The sequence below is a fragment of the Pongo pygmaeus genome, chromosome 6, assembly GCF_028885625.2.
Source record: "Pongo pygmaeus isolate AG05252 chromosome 6, NHGRI_mPonPyg2-v2.0_pri, whole genome shotgun sequence".
Classification (NCBI taxonomy): domain Eukaryota; kingdom Metazoa; phylum Chordata; class Mammalia; order Primates; family Hominidae; genus Pongo; species Pongo pygmaeus.
In genome coordinates this window covers 103,430,006-103,451,523 of record NC_072379.2, presented here as the reverse complement: position 1 = coordinate 103,451,523, position 21,518 = coordinate 103,430,006, and the positions used below count along the sequence as shown (strand labels likewise).

Genomic DNA, 21,518 nt, shown 5'->3' with positions numbered 1-21,518 from the left:
TTATCATGGAATCTGGATTTTTTCCCCCTAAGCTTACGCAGAACTTACAGTGTAGTAAGTTGTTCAAGAAATTACATATTCCAGTTAATAATCTACTTACCTGAGGTTTCCCTTCAACCCCTTAGATTCAGCCTATGTTTTCAGTATTTATTTCTCCCGGATAGTACTAGGAAGATTTTTTTATTGCAGAATGACACAGTTATATCATTTCCCAGAACAAGCCAGAGCAGACCAGTTGTCTTAGTATTTTCTTAGTATCCTTTCACTGTAGACCTTCTTCTTAAGAGTCATGGATAGCCGACCATGTTCCAGTCATTCTCCTTACTCTATCACTTGCTGTGCTTCCCCAGGAACCCGCCTGTTGAACTCTCCTTTGCCATGTCTTTTACTCTTGATGTTCTTTGTATTTCTGTTGCTGTCCTCTTTAGTTCAGGCCCTTATCACCTCCAGCCAGTACCTTTTCACAGGCTTCTCTTGGCTCTCTGTGCATACAGCCCATCCAATTCCCGGTCCCCGTTCCAGTTTATTCTCCTTTCTATTGCAAGTAAAACCTTGCTTTAATGACTCATATTCCCATTTAGAATCCTTTAGTGGCTTCCCATTGCCTGTTTCCTAAAGCTTTATGTTCTTGGCCTTCATGAAGCAATATATGGAGTTATTAAGAGCTTGGGTTTGGCATCAAATATACCCTACTTTCACCAAAGGGCTTTGGCCAAGTTACCTAACTTCTGCAAACCACAATTTCATCATCAATAAAAGTGGGGAAAATAATGATACCAGCCAGGCGTGGTGGCTCATGCCTCTAATCCCAGCAGTTTGGAAGGTTGAGGTGGGAGGATTTCTTGAGACTAGGAGTTCAAGACCAACCTGGGCAACATCGCAAGACCCTGTCTCTACAAAACAAAATTTAAAAATTAGCCAGGTATGATGGCAAGCACCTGTGGTCCCAGCTACCTGGGAGGCTGAGGTCGGAGGATCACTTGAGCCCAAGGGGTCAAGGCTGCAGTGAGCCATCATGGTGCCACTGCACTCTAGCCTGTGTGACAGAACAAGACTGTCTCTTTAAAAACAAACAAACAAAAACAAAAATGATAGCTTCCTCATTAGTTTATTGTAAAGCTGTAATGAGAGATAGTAATGCTAATAGTAGCAAATAGTTAATTCAGTGCTTACTATGTGCCAGGTATAATTTGAGTACTTTGCATAGTTGAGTTCCTCACAATAACCCTGTGAAATGGGTATTATTACTTTCCTGATTTCATCAAGTGGAAACAGAAGCCCAGAGAGGTTAAGTAACTTGCCCCTAGTTAGGAATTCGCTTAAAAAGTGCTAAGTGGTGGAGCAGGAATTCAAACCCAGATAGTCTGACTTCAGAGCTCATGGGTTTGCCATTTTGGCCGTTACATAATGGGTTTTATATAATAAACTTATTATGAGCCTGTAATAAGTTTGGAATTGTACTGGGCCTATGTCCAGTAGAAGTTAAGTCACTTTTCTTTCTGGGGACTTGTTCAAGATTTTCTGTCATCTGGTGTCAGCGTGTATTTCCCCTTGCAGACAAAAAGTGATGTCCCTCAGGTACCCTATTTCCCTCTGGAATCTACCAGCTTACGTTTTTTATGAATATTCAAAGATGTCCCAAACATTTATAATGTGCAGATTTACCAGGAATTTTTATTCGTAAATGTTTACTGGTTTTATTTTGTAGGTAGTTTAGAGAAAGTACTTAATGGTAATCATCTTGACCCCTAAGGGCACCTTTCCATTTTTTATCTCCACGTCTTTGATCATCTCTTTTGTTCTAGGCTGCCAGAAATGCCATCCTTGTCTACCCACATTTTTAAGACTCAACCAAAATCCCACCATTGTAACAAAGGCTTCTCACAGTACCTAGTTAAGAGGGGGATATGCCTTCCCTTCTTGAAATGCCTTCAGCTCACATTTGGTCCCATAACTACGTGTAGGCCCCATCTCAACCCTAGCACTGCTGACACTTCAGACCAGATAATATTGATTGTGGGAGACTTTCCTGTGCATTGTAGGATGTTTAGCAGCATCCCTGGCATCTACCCTTCAGATGCCAGTATCAGCTGTCACCATCCCTGGTTGTGGCAATTAAAAATATCTCTGAACTTTGCCAGTTTTCCTCTCATTGAGAAACACTGGGATAAGAGAAAGTGTAAGGTGTATTGTGCTTTGGTGACAGACTTGATTTAACATCATAGCTTTGGTACTTCTACCTTGTACTCCTGATCAAGTTACTTAGCCTCTGTGAGTCTGTTTCCTCATTTGTAAACTCGAAATAGTAATGTGTAATTTGTAGTTTGATTGTGGAGATTAAGAATAAGGGGGCTGGGTGCGGTGGCGCACGCCTGTAATCCCTGCACTTTGGGAGGTTGAGGTGGGTGTATCACCTGAAGTCAGGAGTTCAAGACCAGCCTGGCCAACATAGTGAAACCTTGTCTCTACTAAAAATATAAAAAATTAGCTGGGAGTGGTGGCACGTACCTATAGTTCCAGCTACTTGGGAGGCTGCGGCAAGAGAATCACTTGAACCTTGGAGGCGGAGGCTGCAGTGAGCCGAGATCGTGCCATTGCACTCCAGCCTGGGTGACAATAGTGAAATTGACTCAAAACAGACAAACAAGAATAAGGGTGGGCCGGATGCGGTGGCTCACACCTGTAATCCCAGCACTTTGGGAGGCCAAGGCGGGCAGATCATGAGGTCAGGAGTTCTAGACCAGCCTGACCAATATGGTGAAACCCCATCTCTACTAAAAATACAAAAATTAGCTGGGTGTGGTGGCACATGCTTGTAGTCCCAGCTACTTGGGAGGCTGAGGCAGGAAAATTACTTGAACCCAGGAGGCAGAGGTTGCAGTGAGCTAAGATCACAATCACACTACTGCACTCCAGCCTAGGTGACACAGTGAGACTCTGTCTCCAAAAAAAAAAAAAAAAAAAAAGTGTGGACTTCAAAAGCATCCATCATAGTAACACAAAGTAGCCATCATGTCTGCTAAACTCCAGGATCACGTATGGTGAGTTTCACATCTCTTTGTATCTTCCTTCATATATTAGGTGGCCAAGAAGTATCTTGGTTAATTGTCTTTCCTTAAATGAAGGAAAAAGCATGTTTCCCTTATTCTTTAGAAAATGGCTGATCTTTCTGTGATTTAAAGGGCTGACATAAACACTACTACTTGTTTATTTTTCGAAAGTAATGATGGAATTGGATCAATTGCTTTTTCTGGGTTTTCTATACGTTATTGTCAATCCTCTGATCAGTTCTTAGCTGTCCCCATGTAGCCGTGGTGACTGTGCTGTGGCAGAAGGAGGCCGTCCTGGCGGTTTCTGGTGATGGCCCTAGAGTGCCGTGTGCAGCCCACTCCCCAGGCCTGCCTAGTGGCTGCTTCTCTGGCCTTACCCATGGAGTCTTGTGACTGTTTGTGCACCTTAGTATTTTTTTTAAGTCACTTTATTGAGGTCTATTTTATGTCTTCCTCTTATTTTTTTCTAACACTGAAAAGAGAAATGTTTGGGTTGTCATTATTTGTAGTACATTAAAAGATGGACCTCAGGTGAGGGTTTCTTTAAAATTATTTGGCACTCTTTAAAAGTGGCTTTGACTTTCTTGTGTAATTGAAAAGGTAGCTCATGTTTTACTTGAAGAGTTTATGGTTTAGTTCATTGCTCTTTACAGAAACCTTGTAAGAACATGGCTGCTTACCATTAGTTAAATGAAGCTTGCCAAGGGCCAGGCTCACATTTTGGTGATTTTGCTACATTGGTGAAAAAACTAGCAATTATAGCTGTAGCCCTGGATTTTAAAATTATATTGTTACTCTTTCTATTATCATGATTGTAACTAGCACTTACTGTGTTCTTTCAGGCACTGATTGTTTTAAGTTCTTTATTTGTATCATGCTATTTAGTCCTCACCACGACCTTATGAGGCCAGTGGTGTTACTATCTTCACTCTACCTAAGGCGTTGCACAGTGGGGATACGAATCTTCCTCAGAGTCTCATAGTTAGTGTGGTGGATCCAGGATTTGAATCCAGATGGTGTAGTTCCAGAATCCATGCTCTTAACTGCAGGGTAGTGTAAAATGTCCTACATAGAAAGATGGAGATGATTTTAAATTGTAATATGTCGGTGAAAAGTGTGCATTTTTGTCTCTGTGTTAAATGGTTTCCTTGTGCCTTAATAGTAGAGCTAGTAATCTGATTGTTTAAAAGTACAGCCATTAGGCCAGGCGCCGTGGCTCGTGCCTGTAATCCCAGCACTTTGGGAGGCCAAGGCGGGCGGATTGCCTGAGCTCTAGAGTTCAAGACCAGCTGGGGCAACACAGTGAAACTTCGTCTCTACTAAAATACAAAAACTTAGCTGGGCATGGTGGCATGTGCCCATAGTCCCAGCTACTCTGGAGGCTGAGGCCGGTATTGCTCGAACCCAGTATACGGAGGTTGCAGTGAGCCGAGATTGTGTCACTGCTGCTCTTCAGCCTGGGTGACAGAGAGACTCTGTCTCCAAACAAACAAAAAAAGTACAGCTATTAGATTTTATGAAGTAGATATTATAATACGTAACCAGATGAGACCTTTAAAACCCAATGTTTTTCCAGACTTCTCCCTTTGGGGTGCAACCCTCGAGTATGCCGAGAACCACAGTGGTGCCCTGCAGGTCCCCTCACCTGTATCGTGTATCATTGGCTGATTTTGTCTCTCTACACTTAGTATTTATTTACCATTGTAATTCTTTCAATGGCCCTGTTTATCAGTAAATTTTGTTATGACTGAACCAGTATTGTTCAAGTTCACACCAGAAGCTTTCATGTCAATTTGGTAAACATTTTGATATTACTGGGTTTGTTCAGCATGGTAGTGCACACGATGCTGTATTGACTTGGAATTCTCCTCAGGATGTTGAGCCCTTAACTCAGGAAATGTGGTGAGGTGGCTCCGTTTCAAGGGACTAAGCTGCTTTCCTGACCCATTGCTTTGTGCAGTCCCAGTGCTGGGCACAGCAGCTTTAACTTTCTTCCTGATGACATTCAGAAGTACAGCTGCTGGCTTTTCTCATTAATTCTCACCAGTTAGAGATGAAAGAAAAAGGAACAGAGGCTATTTCAGGACAATGTGGTTAAGGACGCCGTCCCCTGGATTTTTGGTTTGAGCATGTCTCTGGTTCTTGTCTTCTTTTATTGTTAACAGGTATTTCCGAGCTCCTCTGTTGAGTTTAACATCTTGGTTTTCACAGGCAGTTGGTGGGACCTGCCTTGTCTGTTTTACTGTGGAAGGGAAATCTAGTGGAAGCCTCAGCGTTTCCAGCAGGAAACTTCTCGGCTTGCGGAGAACCCCTCTGGTGTCCCGCACGCCCACAAGTAATTAATATTCTCAATGAAGAACTCCTGCTTGGGGTCGCCTCCTTCCTCTGCCAGCCCATCTGGCTGCCCACGTGGGTTTCTCTGGGTGCTTCATTAGGTTCTGTTACCCACAGAGTAGGAGGAGACAGTCTCCCTGCCCTGTGTCCTTTGTTCAGGTGTGGGAGGAAGAAAGTCCCCCACTTATCACCAGTAGCAGAGCATAATTTGGAAAGTTGCTCTCATTCTATTTCTTTTTACAGTTCAGAATTTTGGGGGAAACTTTGCACTTTGGGCTGTGAGCAAGGCTAGGGAGACAGTCTTTAGAGGAGTCTCCACTTTATGCTTGACTGTTCCCGGACTTATCTACAAGATTACAGGACCTATTTCAATCAAGTTGTGGTGGAGAGGAGCAGATTTGTGTTGTGAAGACCATTAATAGATGGTATCTGACACAAATGTTGATGTACAGAAAGAAAGCTTTGAGACCATTTTAACCAAGCCCCTTATTTTGAAGATGAATTTGAGGTTCAAGGAAAAGAAGGAACTTTCTCTGAACCTGTAGCTAGTTAATTTGGAACGGGACTCGGGGCTTCTAGCTCCCAGCCCTAGACTTAGCCTTCTTTTCTGCACTGCTGCTGAACTCAAAGTCTGACTTTACCCAGAGAAACCTGGCACTTGTTCCTCACGTGTGTGAACTGGCTTCCTGAGTGGGATGATTGAGAATCATGTCCCTGGCTCATCTGGGCTTAGGTTGATCTCAGCTTCCCTGGCAGCCAAAGGATCTCTGCTGCCTCCTGCTGCTAGCACCAAGTATTAAGGTTTTTTGTTTGTTTTTGAGACAGAATGTTGCTCTGTCACCAGGCTGGAGTGCAGTGGCACGATCTCGGCTCGCTGCAACCTCCGCCTCCTGAGTTCAAGCAATTCTTGTGCCTCAGACTCCTGAATAGCTGGGATTACAGGCATGCACCACCACACCCAGCTAATTTTTGTATTTTTAGTAGAGATGGGGTTTCACCATGTTGGCTAGGATGGTCTGGATCTCCGGACCTTGTGATCCGCCCATTTCGGCCTCCCAAAGTGCTGGGATTACAGGCGTGAGTCACTGCGCCCAGCCGTATTAAGGTTTTTAGGCAAGAAAGATGAACATACTGTGATTTGACAAGTAAAAGCAACAGAGGAAAGAATTAGTAAAGACTTAACTCTGTCAGATTTTGCAAGGGGAGATCTATCCATGGGGATGAAACATGATTCCTTTTGGTTTGTGTTTTTGTTTTTCCCATTGTCACAGTTATCCTGTATAAATAATTGTAGGAGTGCCCATCAATGTTGGTTGATTCTGGGGTGCATTATTACTTTAAGCTTCACTGGTAAAGACAAATGCTATTTTTGAAAGTAAAACCATTTAAAAATAGTAGTTCAGGCCAGGCGTGGTGGCTCACGCCTGTAATCCTAGTACTTTGGGAGGCCGAAATGGGTGGATCACCTGAGGTCAGGAGTTTGACACCAGCCTGGCCAACGTGGCGAAAACCTCGTCTCTACTAAAACACAAAAAGTAGCTGGGCATGGTGACATGTGCCTGTAATCCCAGCTACTAGGGAGGCTGAGGCAGGAGAATCGCTTGAACCCAGGAGGCGGAGGTTGTGGTGAGCCGTGATTGTACCATTGCGCTCCAGCCTGGGTGATAGAGTGAGACGCCATCTCAAAAAAAGAAAAAAGTAGTTCAAAATTAAATTATGGAATCAAAGTTTTGTTGCTGGGATATACCATACAGGTTATCAAGTATAGCCCTTTTATATTAGAAATTCAAACAACTGAGACCCAGATAATTTTTTTTTTTTTTTTTTGAGACAGAACCTCATTCTGTTGCCCAGACTGAAGTGTGGTGACACAATCTCAGCTCACTGCAACCACCGCTTTCTGGGTTCAAGTGATTCTCTTGCCTCAACCTCCTGAGTAGCAGCGATTACAGGCATGCGCCACCACGCCTGGCTTATTTTTGTATTTTTGGTAGAGAGGGGGTTTCACTGTGTTGGCCAGGCTGGTCTTGAACTCCAGACCTCAGGTGATCCACCTGCCTTGACCTCCCAAAGTGCTGGGATTACAGGTGCGAGCCATCGTGCCGGCCAACCCAGAGAACTTTAATAAGTGACTTAGGAAGCTGGATGTGGTGGCTCACACCTGTAATCTCAGCCACTTGGGAGGCCGAAGCAAGAGGATCACTTGAGGCCAGAAGCTTGAGGCTTCAGTGTGCTATGCTTACACCTCTGAATAGCCACTGCACTCCAGCCTGGGGAACATAGTGGGATCCCATCTCTAAAAGGAAATTAATTTTTAAAAAGTGATGAAAAATCATAATTCAATAAGTCAATATCAGTACAAGTCTTCTGACTTAGATACGTTTTACCATTTAAGTTTCTTGTGTGCTGGACTTTGTGAATTTTCCATAGATTATTTCTAATGCTTATTGCTACATTTGTGTGTAACAGGTATGTTTCCCCCTCCTATAGATGAGAATGAAAGCTCAAACAGCTTAAACAGCTTGCCCAGGGGTAACACAATGAGTAAATGGTTGAGCAGTAATTTAAGAGCAGTCTGAGTCCAAGGTCATGTTTTTAACGCTGCCCTGTTGCCGTTTCCTTTAATGGTTTCAATTATCTTAACTAACTTTATTTGTCCCAGTGGCAAAGTATTTTTCTTGTGTTTATTGCCCATTGCTGTTTTAGGAAAGTTAGCCCAGTTGAGTGCGATAGCCAGTTTTTTTTTTTAAATCTGGAACTTTTAAGTTTTTACTGAGATCACTTCTTGTTTGTCATGAGGTGCATCCTTGTCATTGGGACCTCATGTGAACACATTTGCACACTGAGGCACATTAACTCAACTGTGTAGCCTCCCGCACAGTGAATCAACCTTTGAACTGTGAAAGAAGCCAAGGTGGAAAGATAGGACAACTCTCATGCATGAGAAAATGGTCAAAGATATTTTAGGAAAGAAAGATACTGACATTTTTACCTTGAGATAGTATTTGATACCGAAATACAATTTTAGTTGGAAAACGATTTTTCAAAAATCGTACCTTTGACCTCTATGGGCTGGACATCATCAGTGTGCCTATCCATTAATTTCTTGTACTTTTCAGAATCTCTTTTGTTGTTCAGATGTAAAACTCCACATATTATTCAGTTTGCGCCAGGAAGATGCATGAATGTCATTGAATAACGTGAGCCCATTGTATTGTGTTTCCTTCAAAAGTATAACCATGTTCTCCATGGAAATATTTTACATCATGTTATCTTTCTTACTGTTGGTCCTTTGACATTTTATTTGCTTTTTTTTCTTTTTTCCTTTTAGACAGAGTTTTATTCTTTCACCTAGGTTGGAGTGCAGTGCCATGATCTCAGCTCACTGTGACCTCCGCCTTGTGCCTCAGCCTCTTGAGTAGCTGGGATTACAGGCGTGTGCTACCTTGCCTGTGCCACTATGCCTGTGCAGTTTTTTTGTGTTTTTAGTAGAGATGGGGTTTCGCCATGTTGGCCAGGCTGGTCTCGAACTCCTGGCCTCAAGTGATCTGCCTGCCTCGGCTTTCCGAAGGGCTGGGATTACAAGGTAAGGCTGAGCCCGGCCTTGACATTTTAAATGTAATTTAAACATATCCTAATTGCAGTATTATCCAAAACAGTAAATATTCTAAGGCAAAAAATGTCTTAAAATCTTATCCTAGTTTTATCTACTTTACTGGTATTTACTAGGAATTTGTCAATATCTTATTAAATCATATTTGCCATGCCCATGATTCATCTTGGTTTTTTTTTTTGTCCAATTACCCCACCCGTCATACTCATTTCCTGTCCTGAATTGGTAAGCTCTGTGAGGATATGAGGACTGTAAGCAACATGAAGCCTGGGAGCTTTTATATATCAAACACCTGGAATAATGGCATGTGATAGGAGCTCAGCTGATGCACATTCAGTGAATTTATGTAAAAATACTCTGTAAGGTAAAGTTATTTTAAATGTTTGTAGGGATTTTGATCCTTTTTAAGAGGTATTCCTGTTTTCATTTTCCTTGTAAAATCTTTCTTCCCTCTCACTTCATAATGCTACTTTAAACTTCTACTAACAGTAGGCTAACTACTAATAGCCTACCATTGATCAGATGCCTTCTACTGTCGATTAAACTGGGAATATTTCAGTGTTGGATTGAAGGGGTGGCCTGCCCCTCCACACCTGTGGGTATTTCTAGTCGGGTGGGACGAGAGACTGAGAAAAGAAATAAGACACAAAGTATAGAGAAACAACAGTGGGCCCAGGGGACCGGCACTCAGCATACCAAGGACCTGCACCGGCACCGGTCTCTGAGTTCCCTCAGTTTTTATTGATTATTATCTTCATTATTTCAGCAAAAAGGAATGTAGTAGGAGGGCAGGGTGATAATAAGGAGAAGGTCAGCAACAAGCACGTGAGCAATAGAATCTATGTCATAATTAAGTTCAAGGGAAGGTACTATGACTGGACATGCACGTACGCCAGATTTATGTTTCTCTCCACCCAAACATGTTAGTGGAGTAAAGAATAACAAGGCAGCATTGCTGCAAACATGTCTCGCCTCCCACCATAGGGCAGTTTTTCTCTCATCTCAGAATTGAACAAATGTATAATCGGGTTTTATACCGAGACATTCAGTTCCCAGGGGTAGGCAGGAGACAGTGGCCTTCCTCTATCTCAACTACAAGAGGCTTTCCTCTTTTACTAATCCATCTCAGCACAGACCCTTTACGGGTGTCGGGCTGGGGGACGGTCAGGTCTTTCTCATCCCACGCGCCATATTTCAGACTATCACATGGGGAGAAACCTTGGACAATACCCAGCTTTCAAGGGCAGAGGTCTCTGCAGCTTTCTACAGTGCATTGTTCCCCTGGTTTATTGAGACTAGAGAATGGTGATGACTTTTACCAAGTATACTGCTTGTAAACATTTTGTTAACGAGGCACGTCCTGCACAGCCCTAGATCCCTTAAACCTTGATTTCATACAACACATGTTTTTGTGAGCTCCAGGTTGGGTCAAAGTGGCTGGGGCAAAGCTACAAATTAACAATATCTCAGCAAAGCAATTGTTTAAAGTACAGGTCTTTTTCAAAATGGAGTCTCTTATGTTTTTCCTTTCTACATAGACACAGTAACAGTCTGATCTCTCTTTCTTTTCCCCACGTTGGATGATGTGAAACATATAACACTTCCTGTCTCTTGTGAACAAAATGCCTATTCAATTCATTGTTTGAATGGTTGTTGATGTAATATTTGCTTAACATTTGGAATTGCTAATGCTTATATGAGAACATGATCTGTTTTGTAAAAATAAATTCTGTTTATGGAAATAATTGAAAAAATTATTCTCCAGTGGAAATAATTATAGAAAAACATTGACCTTGTATTTAGGTCACTGACACTGTAAGTTTTTGATGGTTTTGACATGATAAATATGAATATCTTGGTTCATCACTTTCTTTTAGTATAATGCTGTAGTGTTGTCTAGATACCAAGGCTATTTTCTATTTAAATCAAGCCCCCCTTCTCTTGCAGTGTTAAAAATATATGGACATCATTAGCCATCAGGGAAATGTAGATCAAAACTACAACGAGATACTTCATATCCACTTGGGTGGATAAAGTAAAAAAGATAGTGTTGTTCAGGGCGAAGAATTGGAACCCTCATACACTGGTGATAGGAATGTAAAATGGTGCAGCCACTGTGGAAAACTCTTTGACAGTTCATCAAAAAGCTAAATATAGAGGCACCATATGACCTAAGTATGGTAACTCCTAGGTATATACCTCCCCTCAAAAAAAGTATGTTCACACAAAAATGTATACACGAGTGTGAATAGCAGTATTATTTTTATAGCCCCTAAAGTGAAAATAACCCAAATGTTCATGAGGTGAAGGGATGAACACAATGTTGTATCTCCATACAGTGGAATACTATTTGCCAATAAGCGAAGTACTAATACATGCTGCACAAGAGTCAAACTTGAAAACATTATGCCAGTTACAAAAAAATACTTTATATGATTCCCTTTATAGGAAATGTCCAGAATCAGCAAGTAGATTAGTGGTTGCTAAGGGTTAGAGGGGGTAGGAGAGAGATGGGAAGTGAATGCTAATGAATATGTTGTTTCTTTTTGGAGCAGTGAAAATGTTGTCATTTAAATAGTGGTGATAGTTGCTGTGTGTGGTGGCTCACGCCTGTAATCCCAGCACTTTGGGAGGTCGAGACAGGTGGATCACAAGGTCAGGAGTTCGAGACCACTGGCCAATATGGTGAAACCCCATCTCTACTAAAAATACAAAAAAAATAGCCAGGCGTGGTGGCATACACCTGTAATCCCAGCTACTTGGGAGGCTGAGGCAGGAGAATTGCTTGAATCCGGGAGGCGGAGGTTGCAGTGAGCCAAGATTGCGCCACTGCACTCCAGCCTGGGTGAGAGAGAGAGACTCTGTCTCAAAAAATAAATAAAAAATTTAAAAAATAAATAGTAATGATAGTCGCACATGGAAAATCCATTGAATTGTACACCTAAAGTACACCTAAAGGGGTCAGTTGTATGATACATGAATTACTAGCCTAGTGTTGATCAGAATCCTTACTGATCACGTGACCAATTAACATGTATTTTGTATGTGTGTTATATAGCATATTTTTACAACAAAGTAAGCTAGAGAAAAGAAAATGTTAAGACAATCATAAGGAAGAGAAAATATGCTTACTATTCATTAAGTGGATAGATCATATGAAGTAGATCATCATAAAGGTCTTCACCCTCATTATCTTTGCATTGAGTAGGCTGAGGAGTTGGTCTTGCTGTCTCAGGAGTGGCAGAGGTGGAAGAAAATCTGTGTATAAGGGAACCCATGCAGTTCAAACCTGTGTTTTTCAGGGTTCAAATGTATGTAGATGCATTTGCTTCCACGAGCATAAATAATCTCTGAAATTATACACACTGGTTGCTTATGGAAAGGAGAGCTGGATTTCAATGTGGGTAGGCATGGGAGGGAGATTTTTACTAAATATCCTTTTGTGTTTATCAAACTTTGTACCCTGGCATTGTATTACATGTTTTTCAAATAAATAAAAGTTATATAATGAGATATTAATAGCTTATCTTCTCTCTTGATTTTACTATATCCAGGTCCTTCAAGGGTTAGATTACCTACACAGTAAGTGCAAGATCATTCATACTGACATAAAGCCGGAAAACATCTTGATGTGTGTGGATGATGCATATGTAAGAAGAATGGCAGCTGAGGCCACTGAGTGGCAGAAAGCAGGTGCTCCTCCTCCTTCAGGGTCTGCAGGTGAGGGAGCTGAGCCAGCTTCATTTCAGTTTGGGGGCATTGGGAGCTTGCAAAGTTGCGGTTGTTGAAGGTATCTGAATCAAACGTTACATATAAGGAAGATTTTGGAAAAGTTTAATTGCTGGAAATAACTGCACCCTTGAAATGGAAAATGCCCCAGCTACATTATATTTTGATACTAGAAGTATTTACTTTTATCCCCCTTTAAAAGGCCATTTAAATTTGTAGTTGCTGCTTCATCTATATTTGAACAGTTTTTTCTGTTGCCCGCTTCTCTGCAGAGGAGAACATAGTAACAGCTTTCCTGTAGCTGACCTTTAGTCATCAGAATATTTTTCTGCTTTCAATTTTGTGTACATTAATTCTTGTTGTCCATTTAGCATAGCTATGTCAATCTGAGTTTTATCAACAGATTTGGAGTTACTTAGAAAAGGCCTGATGGTGGGGGAAGAAGACCAAGTGACCTGAGTATTGGGATATCTTTATTTCTGGGGCGGAGGCGGCGGGGTGGTACAGTGAAGTGTGGACTATGCGTCTCACTCTTCGACACCATGATCTGTGCCTTTGTGGGTTGTCAGGCAAGCATGGATACTAAAGGGCTGAGGCTCCTGGGACTGCCTGGGGCTCTCTTCACATCTCCTTTACTGCCATCAGGGTGTTGTTTAGATCATGGACCCAGCCTGTTAAGCTTTTGGCCCTGGTGTAGGGGTTTAATCATGTGATTCCTAGACTATTTGCTGCATACCAATTGCAGTATTTGATTTAAATTATAGAAAGCTTGCAAAATAGATTTCAAATATTGATGTACATCTACATTGTTCATTTCATTATATTTTAAACAAATTTGGTTTAATGACTGTGATATGTATTAATTCTTTTCCATTTTCTTAAGTGATCTGTTGGTGCTTTGGGCCTGACTGTTTTTGAGATGTATTAGTATTTCATTTTAGATAAATAAGAGAAATGGCTCAGTATGAGTAACTTCTGCTGTGACTTTAGGAGTCACTCATTTGTTTCAGTGGCATAAACTTACTCTAGATCCTTGTGATTAAGAAGCTCTGAATAATAGTTTTTGAAGTTGGCTAGCCATTAAAAGACAATAATTATTTCACTTTGCAATTCGAATGACCTCCATGAAGGTATGTGTCTGTTTTCTGCTAAATACCAATTTTGTTTGATTTTGTTTTAGTGAGTACGGCTCCACAGCAGAAACCTGTAAGTACTTATGCATATTACTTTATATGCACCATGTTAAAAGAGACCATTTATTATTGAGTTGTTCAAATTATAAAAAAGTTGTGTATTTTTAAAGGGTAGACACATTTATAAAAGCTGTGTATCCTCAAATAGGTAAGACTGTCTTGTTAATTTTTTTTTTTTTTTTGGATACTGAGTTTCACTCTGTTGCTCAGGCTGGAGTGCTAGTGGTGCGATCTCGGCTCACTGCAACCTCCCCCTCCCGGGTTCAAACGATTCTTGTGCCTCAGCCTCCCGAGTAGCTGGGATTACAGGCACCTGCCACCACACCCAGCTAATTTTTGTGTTTTTAGTAGAGATGGGGTTTCACCGTGTTGGCCATACTGGTCTCGAACTCAACCTCAAGTTATCTGCCTGCCTCGGCCTCCCAAAGTTCTGGGATTACAGGTGTGAGCCACCACGCCCAGCCTGTCTTGTTAAGTTTTAATGATCTGTGCAGAGTTGGGATAGTTAGAGCCTTTCGAAGATTGTCTTCTTTATGCATTTTCTGGACTATGGTGGCCAGGTTTAGTGAAATGTGAGGTGATGGAGTTGAAGTATTTTTATTTCAAAACCACTTTACATTATTTCTGATTGGCTGCTAAGTTACCTGTTTTTCTGAAGCTGTTGTTCTAATTTTTTTCCATCCAGATGTTCAATAAGAAAGAGACTGATCTATTTTGTGGTCCCGTCAAAACACTATGTCCTTATTAGATACTGGGTGTGGTGACTCACGCCTGTAATCCCTGCACTTTGGTAGGCCGAGGCCACTAGATCACTTGAGTCAGGAATTCAAGACCAGCCTGGCCAACATGGTGAAACCTCATCTCTACCAAAAATGCAAAAACTAGCTGAGTGTGCTGGTGGACGTCTGTAATCCCAGCTACTCAGGAGGCTAAGACAGGAGAATCACTTGAGCCCAGGAGGTAGAGGTTGCAGTGAGCTGAGATCATGCCACTGCACTCCAGCCTGGGCGACAGAGCGAGACTCCATCTCAAAAAAAAAAAAAAAAAAAAAAAAAAAAAAAAAATCAGCCGGGTGTGATGGTATGCACCTGTAGTCCTAGCTACATAGGAGGCTGAGGCATGAGAATCACTTGAACTCAAGAAGTGGAGGTTGCAGTGAGCTGAGATCACGCCACTGCACTCCAGCCTGGGCAACAGAGACTCTGTCTCAAAGAAAAACAACAACAACAAGACACTATTTTTACTGAGACAACTCTTGATTTGGAATGTAAGTTCTGGAACAAGAGGGAGCTGTAATAATTAAGCTTCCTGGCCTGCTGAGAAGCTCAAGTTGTTTCCCATAGTTCTTCCCTGGCTTGAGCTGCCTGAGTTTACTGATTGATTGAAAGGTTGCAGGCTGTCATTGCCAGTGCTTTGCAAGTCGGGTGGCCATGACGGGAGGCAGACAAAAGCTGTGGCTTTTTCTTTTTTCCCTTTGCGGCATAGGCTTATCTCTTACAGTTCATGTTGTCTTGGCTGCTAAGAGTGTCATATGTGAGACCCAAACACACAGTGACATACACCTGCTCGGGCACCTGTTTCATTTTTGGCATTGAGGAGCTGGGATGTTGTTGCTTTGTATATAGACAGCAGCAAATAAAACTTGCAAGAGGAGCTGCTCCTTTAAGGCCAAGAGAATTTCGAACTTCAGTTCTCTTAGAGTTTGAATGGTGAAGATATTGAATGGTGAAGATAGCTGGATTTAAGCTATATCCCTTTGAGGGCAGGACCTGGTAGTAGACCTACCATGTGATATCAGTCAGCACTGCTTTCCCTTTGATTTTATCGTAAGCCCTACCACAAGGTGGATCTGTCTGGGTTTGGGGTTTTAATAGAATATGGCATGAGAAAGCAGAGTTTATTGCTATTTGTCATGCTGCTAGCCGTTATACTATCGTGGTGCTTTAAAAAGAAGAAAGCTGACCTGTGGTCTTTTCTTAACATGTTATAGATAGGAAAAATATCTAAAAACAAAAAGAAAAAACTGAAAAAGAAACAGAAGAGGCAAGCTGAGTTATTGGAGAAGCGCCTGCAGGAGATAGAAGAATTGGAACGAGAAGCTGAAAGGAAAATAATAGAAGAAAACATCACCTCAGCTGCACCTTCCAATGACCAGGATGGCGAATACTGCCCAGAGGTGAAACTAAAAACAACAGGATTAGAGGAGGCAGCCGAGGCAGAGACTGCAAAGGACAATGGTCAGTGGGGCCTCAAACCTGGGCTGCATGGGGTCCTCAGAGCTCCATTAGTAGGGTCCTGCCAGGTCAACATAGGGGCTGATTTGTGCTGCTGCTGCAGATGACAAGGATGATTCTCTCCAACTCCCTATTGGGAAATATGGGAAATAGCCTCGTACTTCATTTGTGAACTGTATGCCAGAAATATGTTAACATTTCAAAATAGTTTTTAAAAATGTAAAATATTTGAGAAATACCGTGTTTCTATCATGCTAATGATGGTGCTTTATTTTGTCATTAACTTTTTACCTAACTGTAATGCACCACAAGTCTGTTTCTGAAGATTATAGAGGGTAGAAATGGAAGTGCAACTTTATTTAGAAAGAGTTATTTTCCCTTAAAGCTAACTTTTTCTTATAAGAGCAGGCCAATTACTAAATGAATGAAAAATGAGATTTAGAAAACCTGAAGGTTTTACCCCAAAAGCCAAGAGGTGTTTACTAGGTGGTACATAAGCACATTCAAAATGTATTTTATTGATGGAGATAAGTACTTAGTGAGGCTGTATTAAGGAGAGTAACAAGTTCTAATTCTTGACCCATCAACTTCTTAAGGTGAAGCTGAGGACCAGGAAGAGAAAGAAGACACTGAGAAAGAAAACATTGAAAAAGATGAAGATGATGTAGATCAGGAACTTGCGAACATAGACCCTACGTGGATAGAATCACCTAAAACCAATGGCCATATTGAGAATGGCCCATTCTCACTGGAGCAGCAACTGGACGATGAAGAGGATGATGAAGAAGACTGCCCAAATCCTGAGGAATATAATCTTGATGAGCCAAATGCAGAAAGTGATTACACATATAGCAGCTCCTATGAACAATTCAATGGTGAATTGCCAAATGGACGACATAAAATTCCTGAGTCACAGTTCCCAGAGTTTTCCACCTCGTTGTTCTCTGGATCCTTAGAACCTGTGGCCTGTGGCTCTGTGCTTTCTGAGGGATCACCACTTACTGAGCAAGAGGAGAGCAGTCCATTCCATGACAGAAGCAGGACGGTTTCAGCCTCCAGTACTGGGGATTTGCCAAAAGGTAAGTGTTTCTTCCCATCAACTGTCTGCCATCACTGACTCCAGGGACGTGCCTTTAACAAATGCTGTGAAGGAATTGGCTGGAAGTGGCCAAGCCCTGTGTGTGTGCACTAATCATTTTTATTACTTTTATACTCATGAAGAAGTAATATGATTTAAATACATGTTCTATGCCATTAGGCTATCTCTTGCTCTCTGCATACCAAATCTTATTTCTGACCAGTTTTCATTTTTAATATATTTAGTCAGCAGCATCATTTGCAAAAACCTTCCAGTTTTAGCAACTTACACCTTTCTAGAATGTGTAGTTTAGTTTATAATTTGTATCTTCTTCCATCTGATGTCATTATATTTAGTTTTGTTTTGTTTTGTTTTGTTTCTGTTCAAGAAAAGTATGCCTCCTCTTTGACTCTATTGAGAAAGAAGTGTCATATTGTCTTTTGATGGTTGTTCCTGATTATAGGACCCTACTATTGGTAACTGGCCCAGGATTGTAATTTTCAAGGAATTGGCGTGGATTTAAATGTGATGACAGATTATAGATTGGCTCTTGTGTTCTTGTCTACCTAAGAAGGCTTGACTTGTTCAAACCCTTATTTTGGGAGTGAATGCCAAGTGACTCTAGTAAGTGAAAACCGGGTAACACAGTTGGTTTCCATTCTGACTCATGGTGGAAAAGCTCTGAAACCTCCTCTGCTCCCTCTATGACAAGACTGTTTAACACACAGCGAGTAAAATTGATGAGCCAGCCCTGCAAACAGCCCGACATTCTGCAGCCCCTTTGGTTTGCATGCCGAGTGAGCTGGCTTTGTTACGCACTGGCTATGATGAATCCTCCTAAGGATTTGCTTTCTTTACTTGGCTGGATGTGGTCAGCTCCTGTTCCCCTTTCCAGGGAGTGTTTGAAGGTGCTTACATAGAATGTAGGTTAATTTCTGGGAAAGGGCAGTAGTGAGAGGTACCTTATCCAGATTTATTGTTGCTGTTGCAGTTCAGTTTTTCTCTTACTTGAAGTTTCTTTTTTTTTTTGAGAATGAGTCTTGCTCTGTCACCCAGGCTGGAGTGCAGTGGCGCGATCTCAGCTCACTGCAACCTCTGCTTCCCGAGTTCAAGTGATTCTCCCGCCCCAGCCTCCTGAGTAGCTGGGATTATAGGCACGTGCCACCACGCCCGGCTAATTTTTGTATTTTTAGTAGAGACAGGGTTTCACCACGTTGGTCAGGCTAGTGTCAAATTCCTGACCTCGTGATCCACCCGCCTCAGCTTCCCAAAGTGCTGGGATTATAGGTGTGAGCCACTGCGCCCGGCTGAAGTTTCATATAGAAAGTAATTTACAAAGTACCTTTTTAATTATTTCTATTTTATTCATTCATTCATTTATTTATTTTTTGAGACAGTCTCACTCAAGTTGCCCAGGCTGGAGTGCAGTCGTGCAATCTCAGCTCACGGCAACCTCCGTCTCCTGGACTCAAGCAATTCTCCTGCCTCAGTCTCCCGAGTAGCTGGGATTACAGGCGCCCGTCACCATGCCCGGCTAATTTTTATATTTTTAGTAGAGACAGAGCTTCACCATGTTGGCCAGGCTGGTCTCCAATGCCTGACCTCAGGTGATCCGCCCTCCCCAGCCTCCCAAAGTGCTGGGATTACAAGCGTGAGCCACCATGACCAGCTCTAAGTACCTTTTTTGTTCATACTTATTTTGCAAGTATTAGCTTGGGCTGCAGTGGCTTCAAGTACAATCAGCCCTCCATATCCATGGGTTTTACATCTGTGGATTTCCCATCCATGTGTTCAGCTAACTTCAGATGGGAAATAGTTGGAGGGGAAAAAAACCTGTGTCTTTATTGAACATGTACAGATTTTTCCCCCGTTTGTCATTATTCCCTAAACAATACAGTATAACAACTATTTACATACCATTTACATTGTAGCAGGTATTATAAATAACTGGAGATCAACTAAAGTGTACAGGAAGATGTATGTAGGTTATATGCAAACACTACACCGTTTTATGTCAGAGACTTGAGCATCTGTGGATTTTGGTATCCTCAGGATGTCCTGGAACCAGTTCCCCTGCAGACACCGAGAGGCACCTGCATATCAGATTAAACCCCAGCTCAAAACTTAATAACTGTGGAACTTTGGTTTCTTATCCTGTCTGAGCCTTGGTTCATTCTTCTATCAAAGGAAAGAAATGGCTACCTCTAGGGTTGTTAGTAGCACTGAATTAAATAAAACAGGTCAATGGCAAAGGTAGATAAATACCATATAATAATAATATATTGAAAAATTTCCCTGAATGTAAGTTGCCTTGGTCATCACAATCCATGTAAAGGTGCAGAATTGCTGCTTGTTACCACGTGGTCATCATTGGAGGCCCAGGCAAGTCATAAGACTTATCCTATTATTTACATGACAGCTCCATCTCTGTGTCATAGGAAACTTCAAACCTTACATGTCCAAAACCAGAATACAACTTTCCCTGCCAACCTGCTACACATGCTGTATTTCCTACACTTGTTACCACCATTTCTTGTTGCTCCAGTGAGAAAGTTGATCATCAGGATGTCTTCTTTTTTTCTGTCACATCCAGTAAATCATCTCGTTTTGCCAGTCATAACTCCTAAGTAGGTGTCCCCCTTGCCTTGTCCCTAAAGTGGGCACTGTCATTGCTTGCCTCTCCTATTACGGAGGCTCCTTACTGGTGTCTTGGCTTTGTGTTCTCTCCAACTTTTCTCCCCACCTGCTTTTCAGCGTGCCCTTCCATGGTGCTGCTAGAGTGTCTTTGCAGTATGCTCACCCGATCAGTGTATTCCCCTGCTCACAGTTTCCACAGCTCCCCATCATCTACAGCAGTGGTCTCCACAGTGGAGAGTGTACATCCTTGCATAACCAGCACCATCCAGGAAGGTGCAGGAAGGAATTATTAGAGCATCTGTGTATTTTTTTATTTTGAAAGAATAGTACAATAAACAACTGTATATCCTCCACATAGATTGAGCAATTAACATTTTGCCGCATTGCATATACTTTGTTTACACAGACACTGCATGCTACACATATTAGGATACTTCACTCCTAAATACTTAAGCATTCATCTTCTGAGAGATGAATTAGAACGTCCTCCATTGTAACAATAATACTATTATAACGTGTAAGAATAGCACTAATTTTATATTATTATTATTTTGAGACAGGGTCTTGCTCTGTCGCCCAGGCTGGAGTGCAGTGGCGTGATCTCGGCTCACTGCAACCTCTGCTTTGTGGCTCAAGTGATCCTCCCACCTCAGCCCCCAAGTAGTTGGGACTACAGTTGGCACTACCATGCCTGGTCAATTTTTATATTTTTGGTAGAGAAAGTAGGGTTTTACCATGTTGCCCATGCCAGTCCTGAACTCATGGGCTCGAGTGATCTGCCTACCTTGGCTTCCCAAAATGCTGGGATTAAAGGCGTGAGCCATCACACCTGGCCTAATGTCATCTGTTATTTATTCCATATTCAAATTTGCTCAATAATTCTAAAATTTTCTTTTTAAATTTTCCTGATCTAGGATATGATCCAACACAGTAGCCTGCTTCCTGGGTGAGGGCTTTCTGTATCCCCAGCAGGCTTACTTCTCTTTCCCCTCTGCTCCTGCTGGCCATGCTTGTCTTAGTTGTATGGGCAGTGCTCATTGTCACTGTCTGTCTTCTCATTAGAATGTGAACTCTTGGAGAGTGCAGTGCGTTTTTATCTTTGCATCCTCAGCATCTGATTCAGTGCTAAGATAAATATTTATTGAATAATGAACAAACAAATGAGTGATACCTTTTTACGTTCTTCTTCTCTTTCCTTTCTCCCACTTTTTTCCATTTATAGTCACAATTTTACTGTGTCCAACACACATACCATCCCCAATACCTGTTGCATCAGGTAGAAACTGGAGGTCTTGCAGAGTGTTTTAATATTGTCAAATTCTAGGGATGTACCAGGGACAGGATCTCCTTTGTTTGGAAGCACTCAGTTTTCGCCCACAGCTTGGCCATTTGATAAGCAAGGGCAGCCTCCCCCATGGGAGGTGTGTTTTGTTTTCTGCATGGAAAGGGGTATAGCCTAGAGTCCTGCACTTGACCACACGGTACTTCGTGAATTTGAGGCAAGAGAAACAATGAAGAGTTTGTGTAGATCCTGTCTTTAGGGCAGAATGTACATGTTAGGGCATAGTAGAAGAAAGAATGGGGCCGGTTTGAGGAACTTGAAGAAACCTAAATGCCAGGCTAAAGAATGTACACTTTTTTCCTAGAGTA

At 41.9% G+C, this 21,518-nt stretch overlaps 1 protein-coding gene across 17 annotated transcripts in view; it reads left to right on the top strand.

The window, feature by feature from the left end:
• SRPK2 (SRSF protein kinase 2) overlaps positions 1-21,518 on the top strand; it is a 292,635-nt gene that overhangs the window by 245,623 nt on the left and 25,494 nt on the right. For all 17 annotated transcript variants that reach the window (XR_008503675.2, XR_008503676.2, XR_008503674.1 and 14 more), the window contains 4 exons: positions 12,552-12,717; positions 13,907-13,932; positions 15,910-16,156; positions 16,750-17,232. Coding sequence is in view for 14 of the 17 variants with exons in the window: in XM_054495302.1 (XP_054351277.1) it covers positions 12,552-12,717; positions 13,907-13,932; positions 15,910-16,156; positions 16,750-17,232 (922 nt within the window). In the remaining 3 variants the exon portion in view is untranslated. The remainder of the gene's footprint in view (positions 1-12,551; positions 12,718-13,906; positions 13,933-15,909; positions 16,157-16,749; positions 17,233-21,518) is intronic.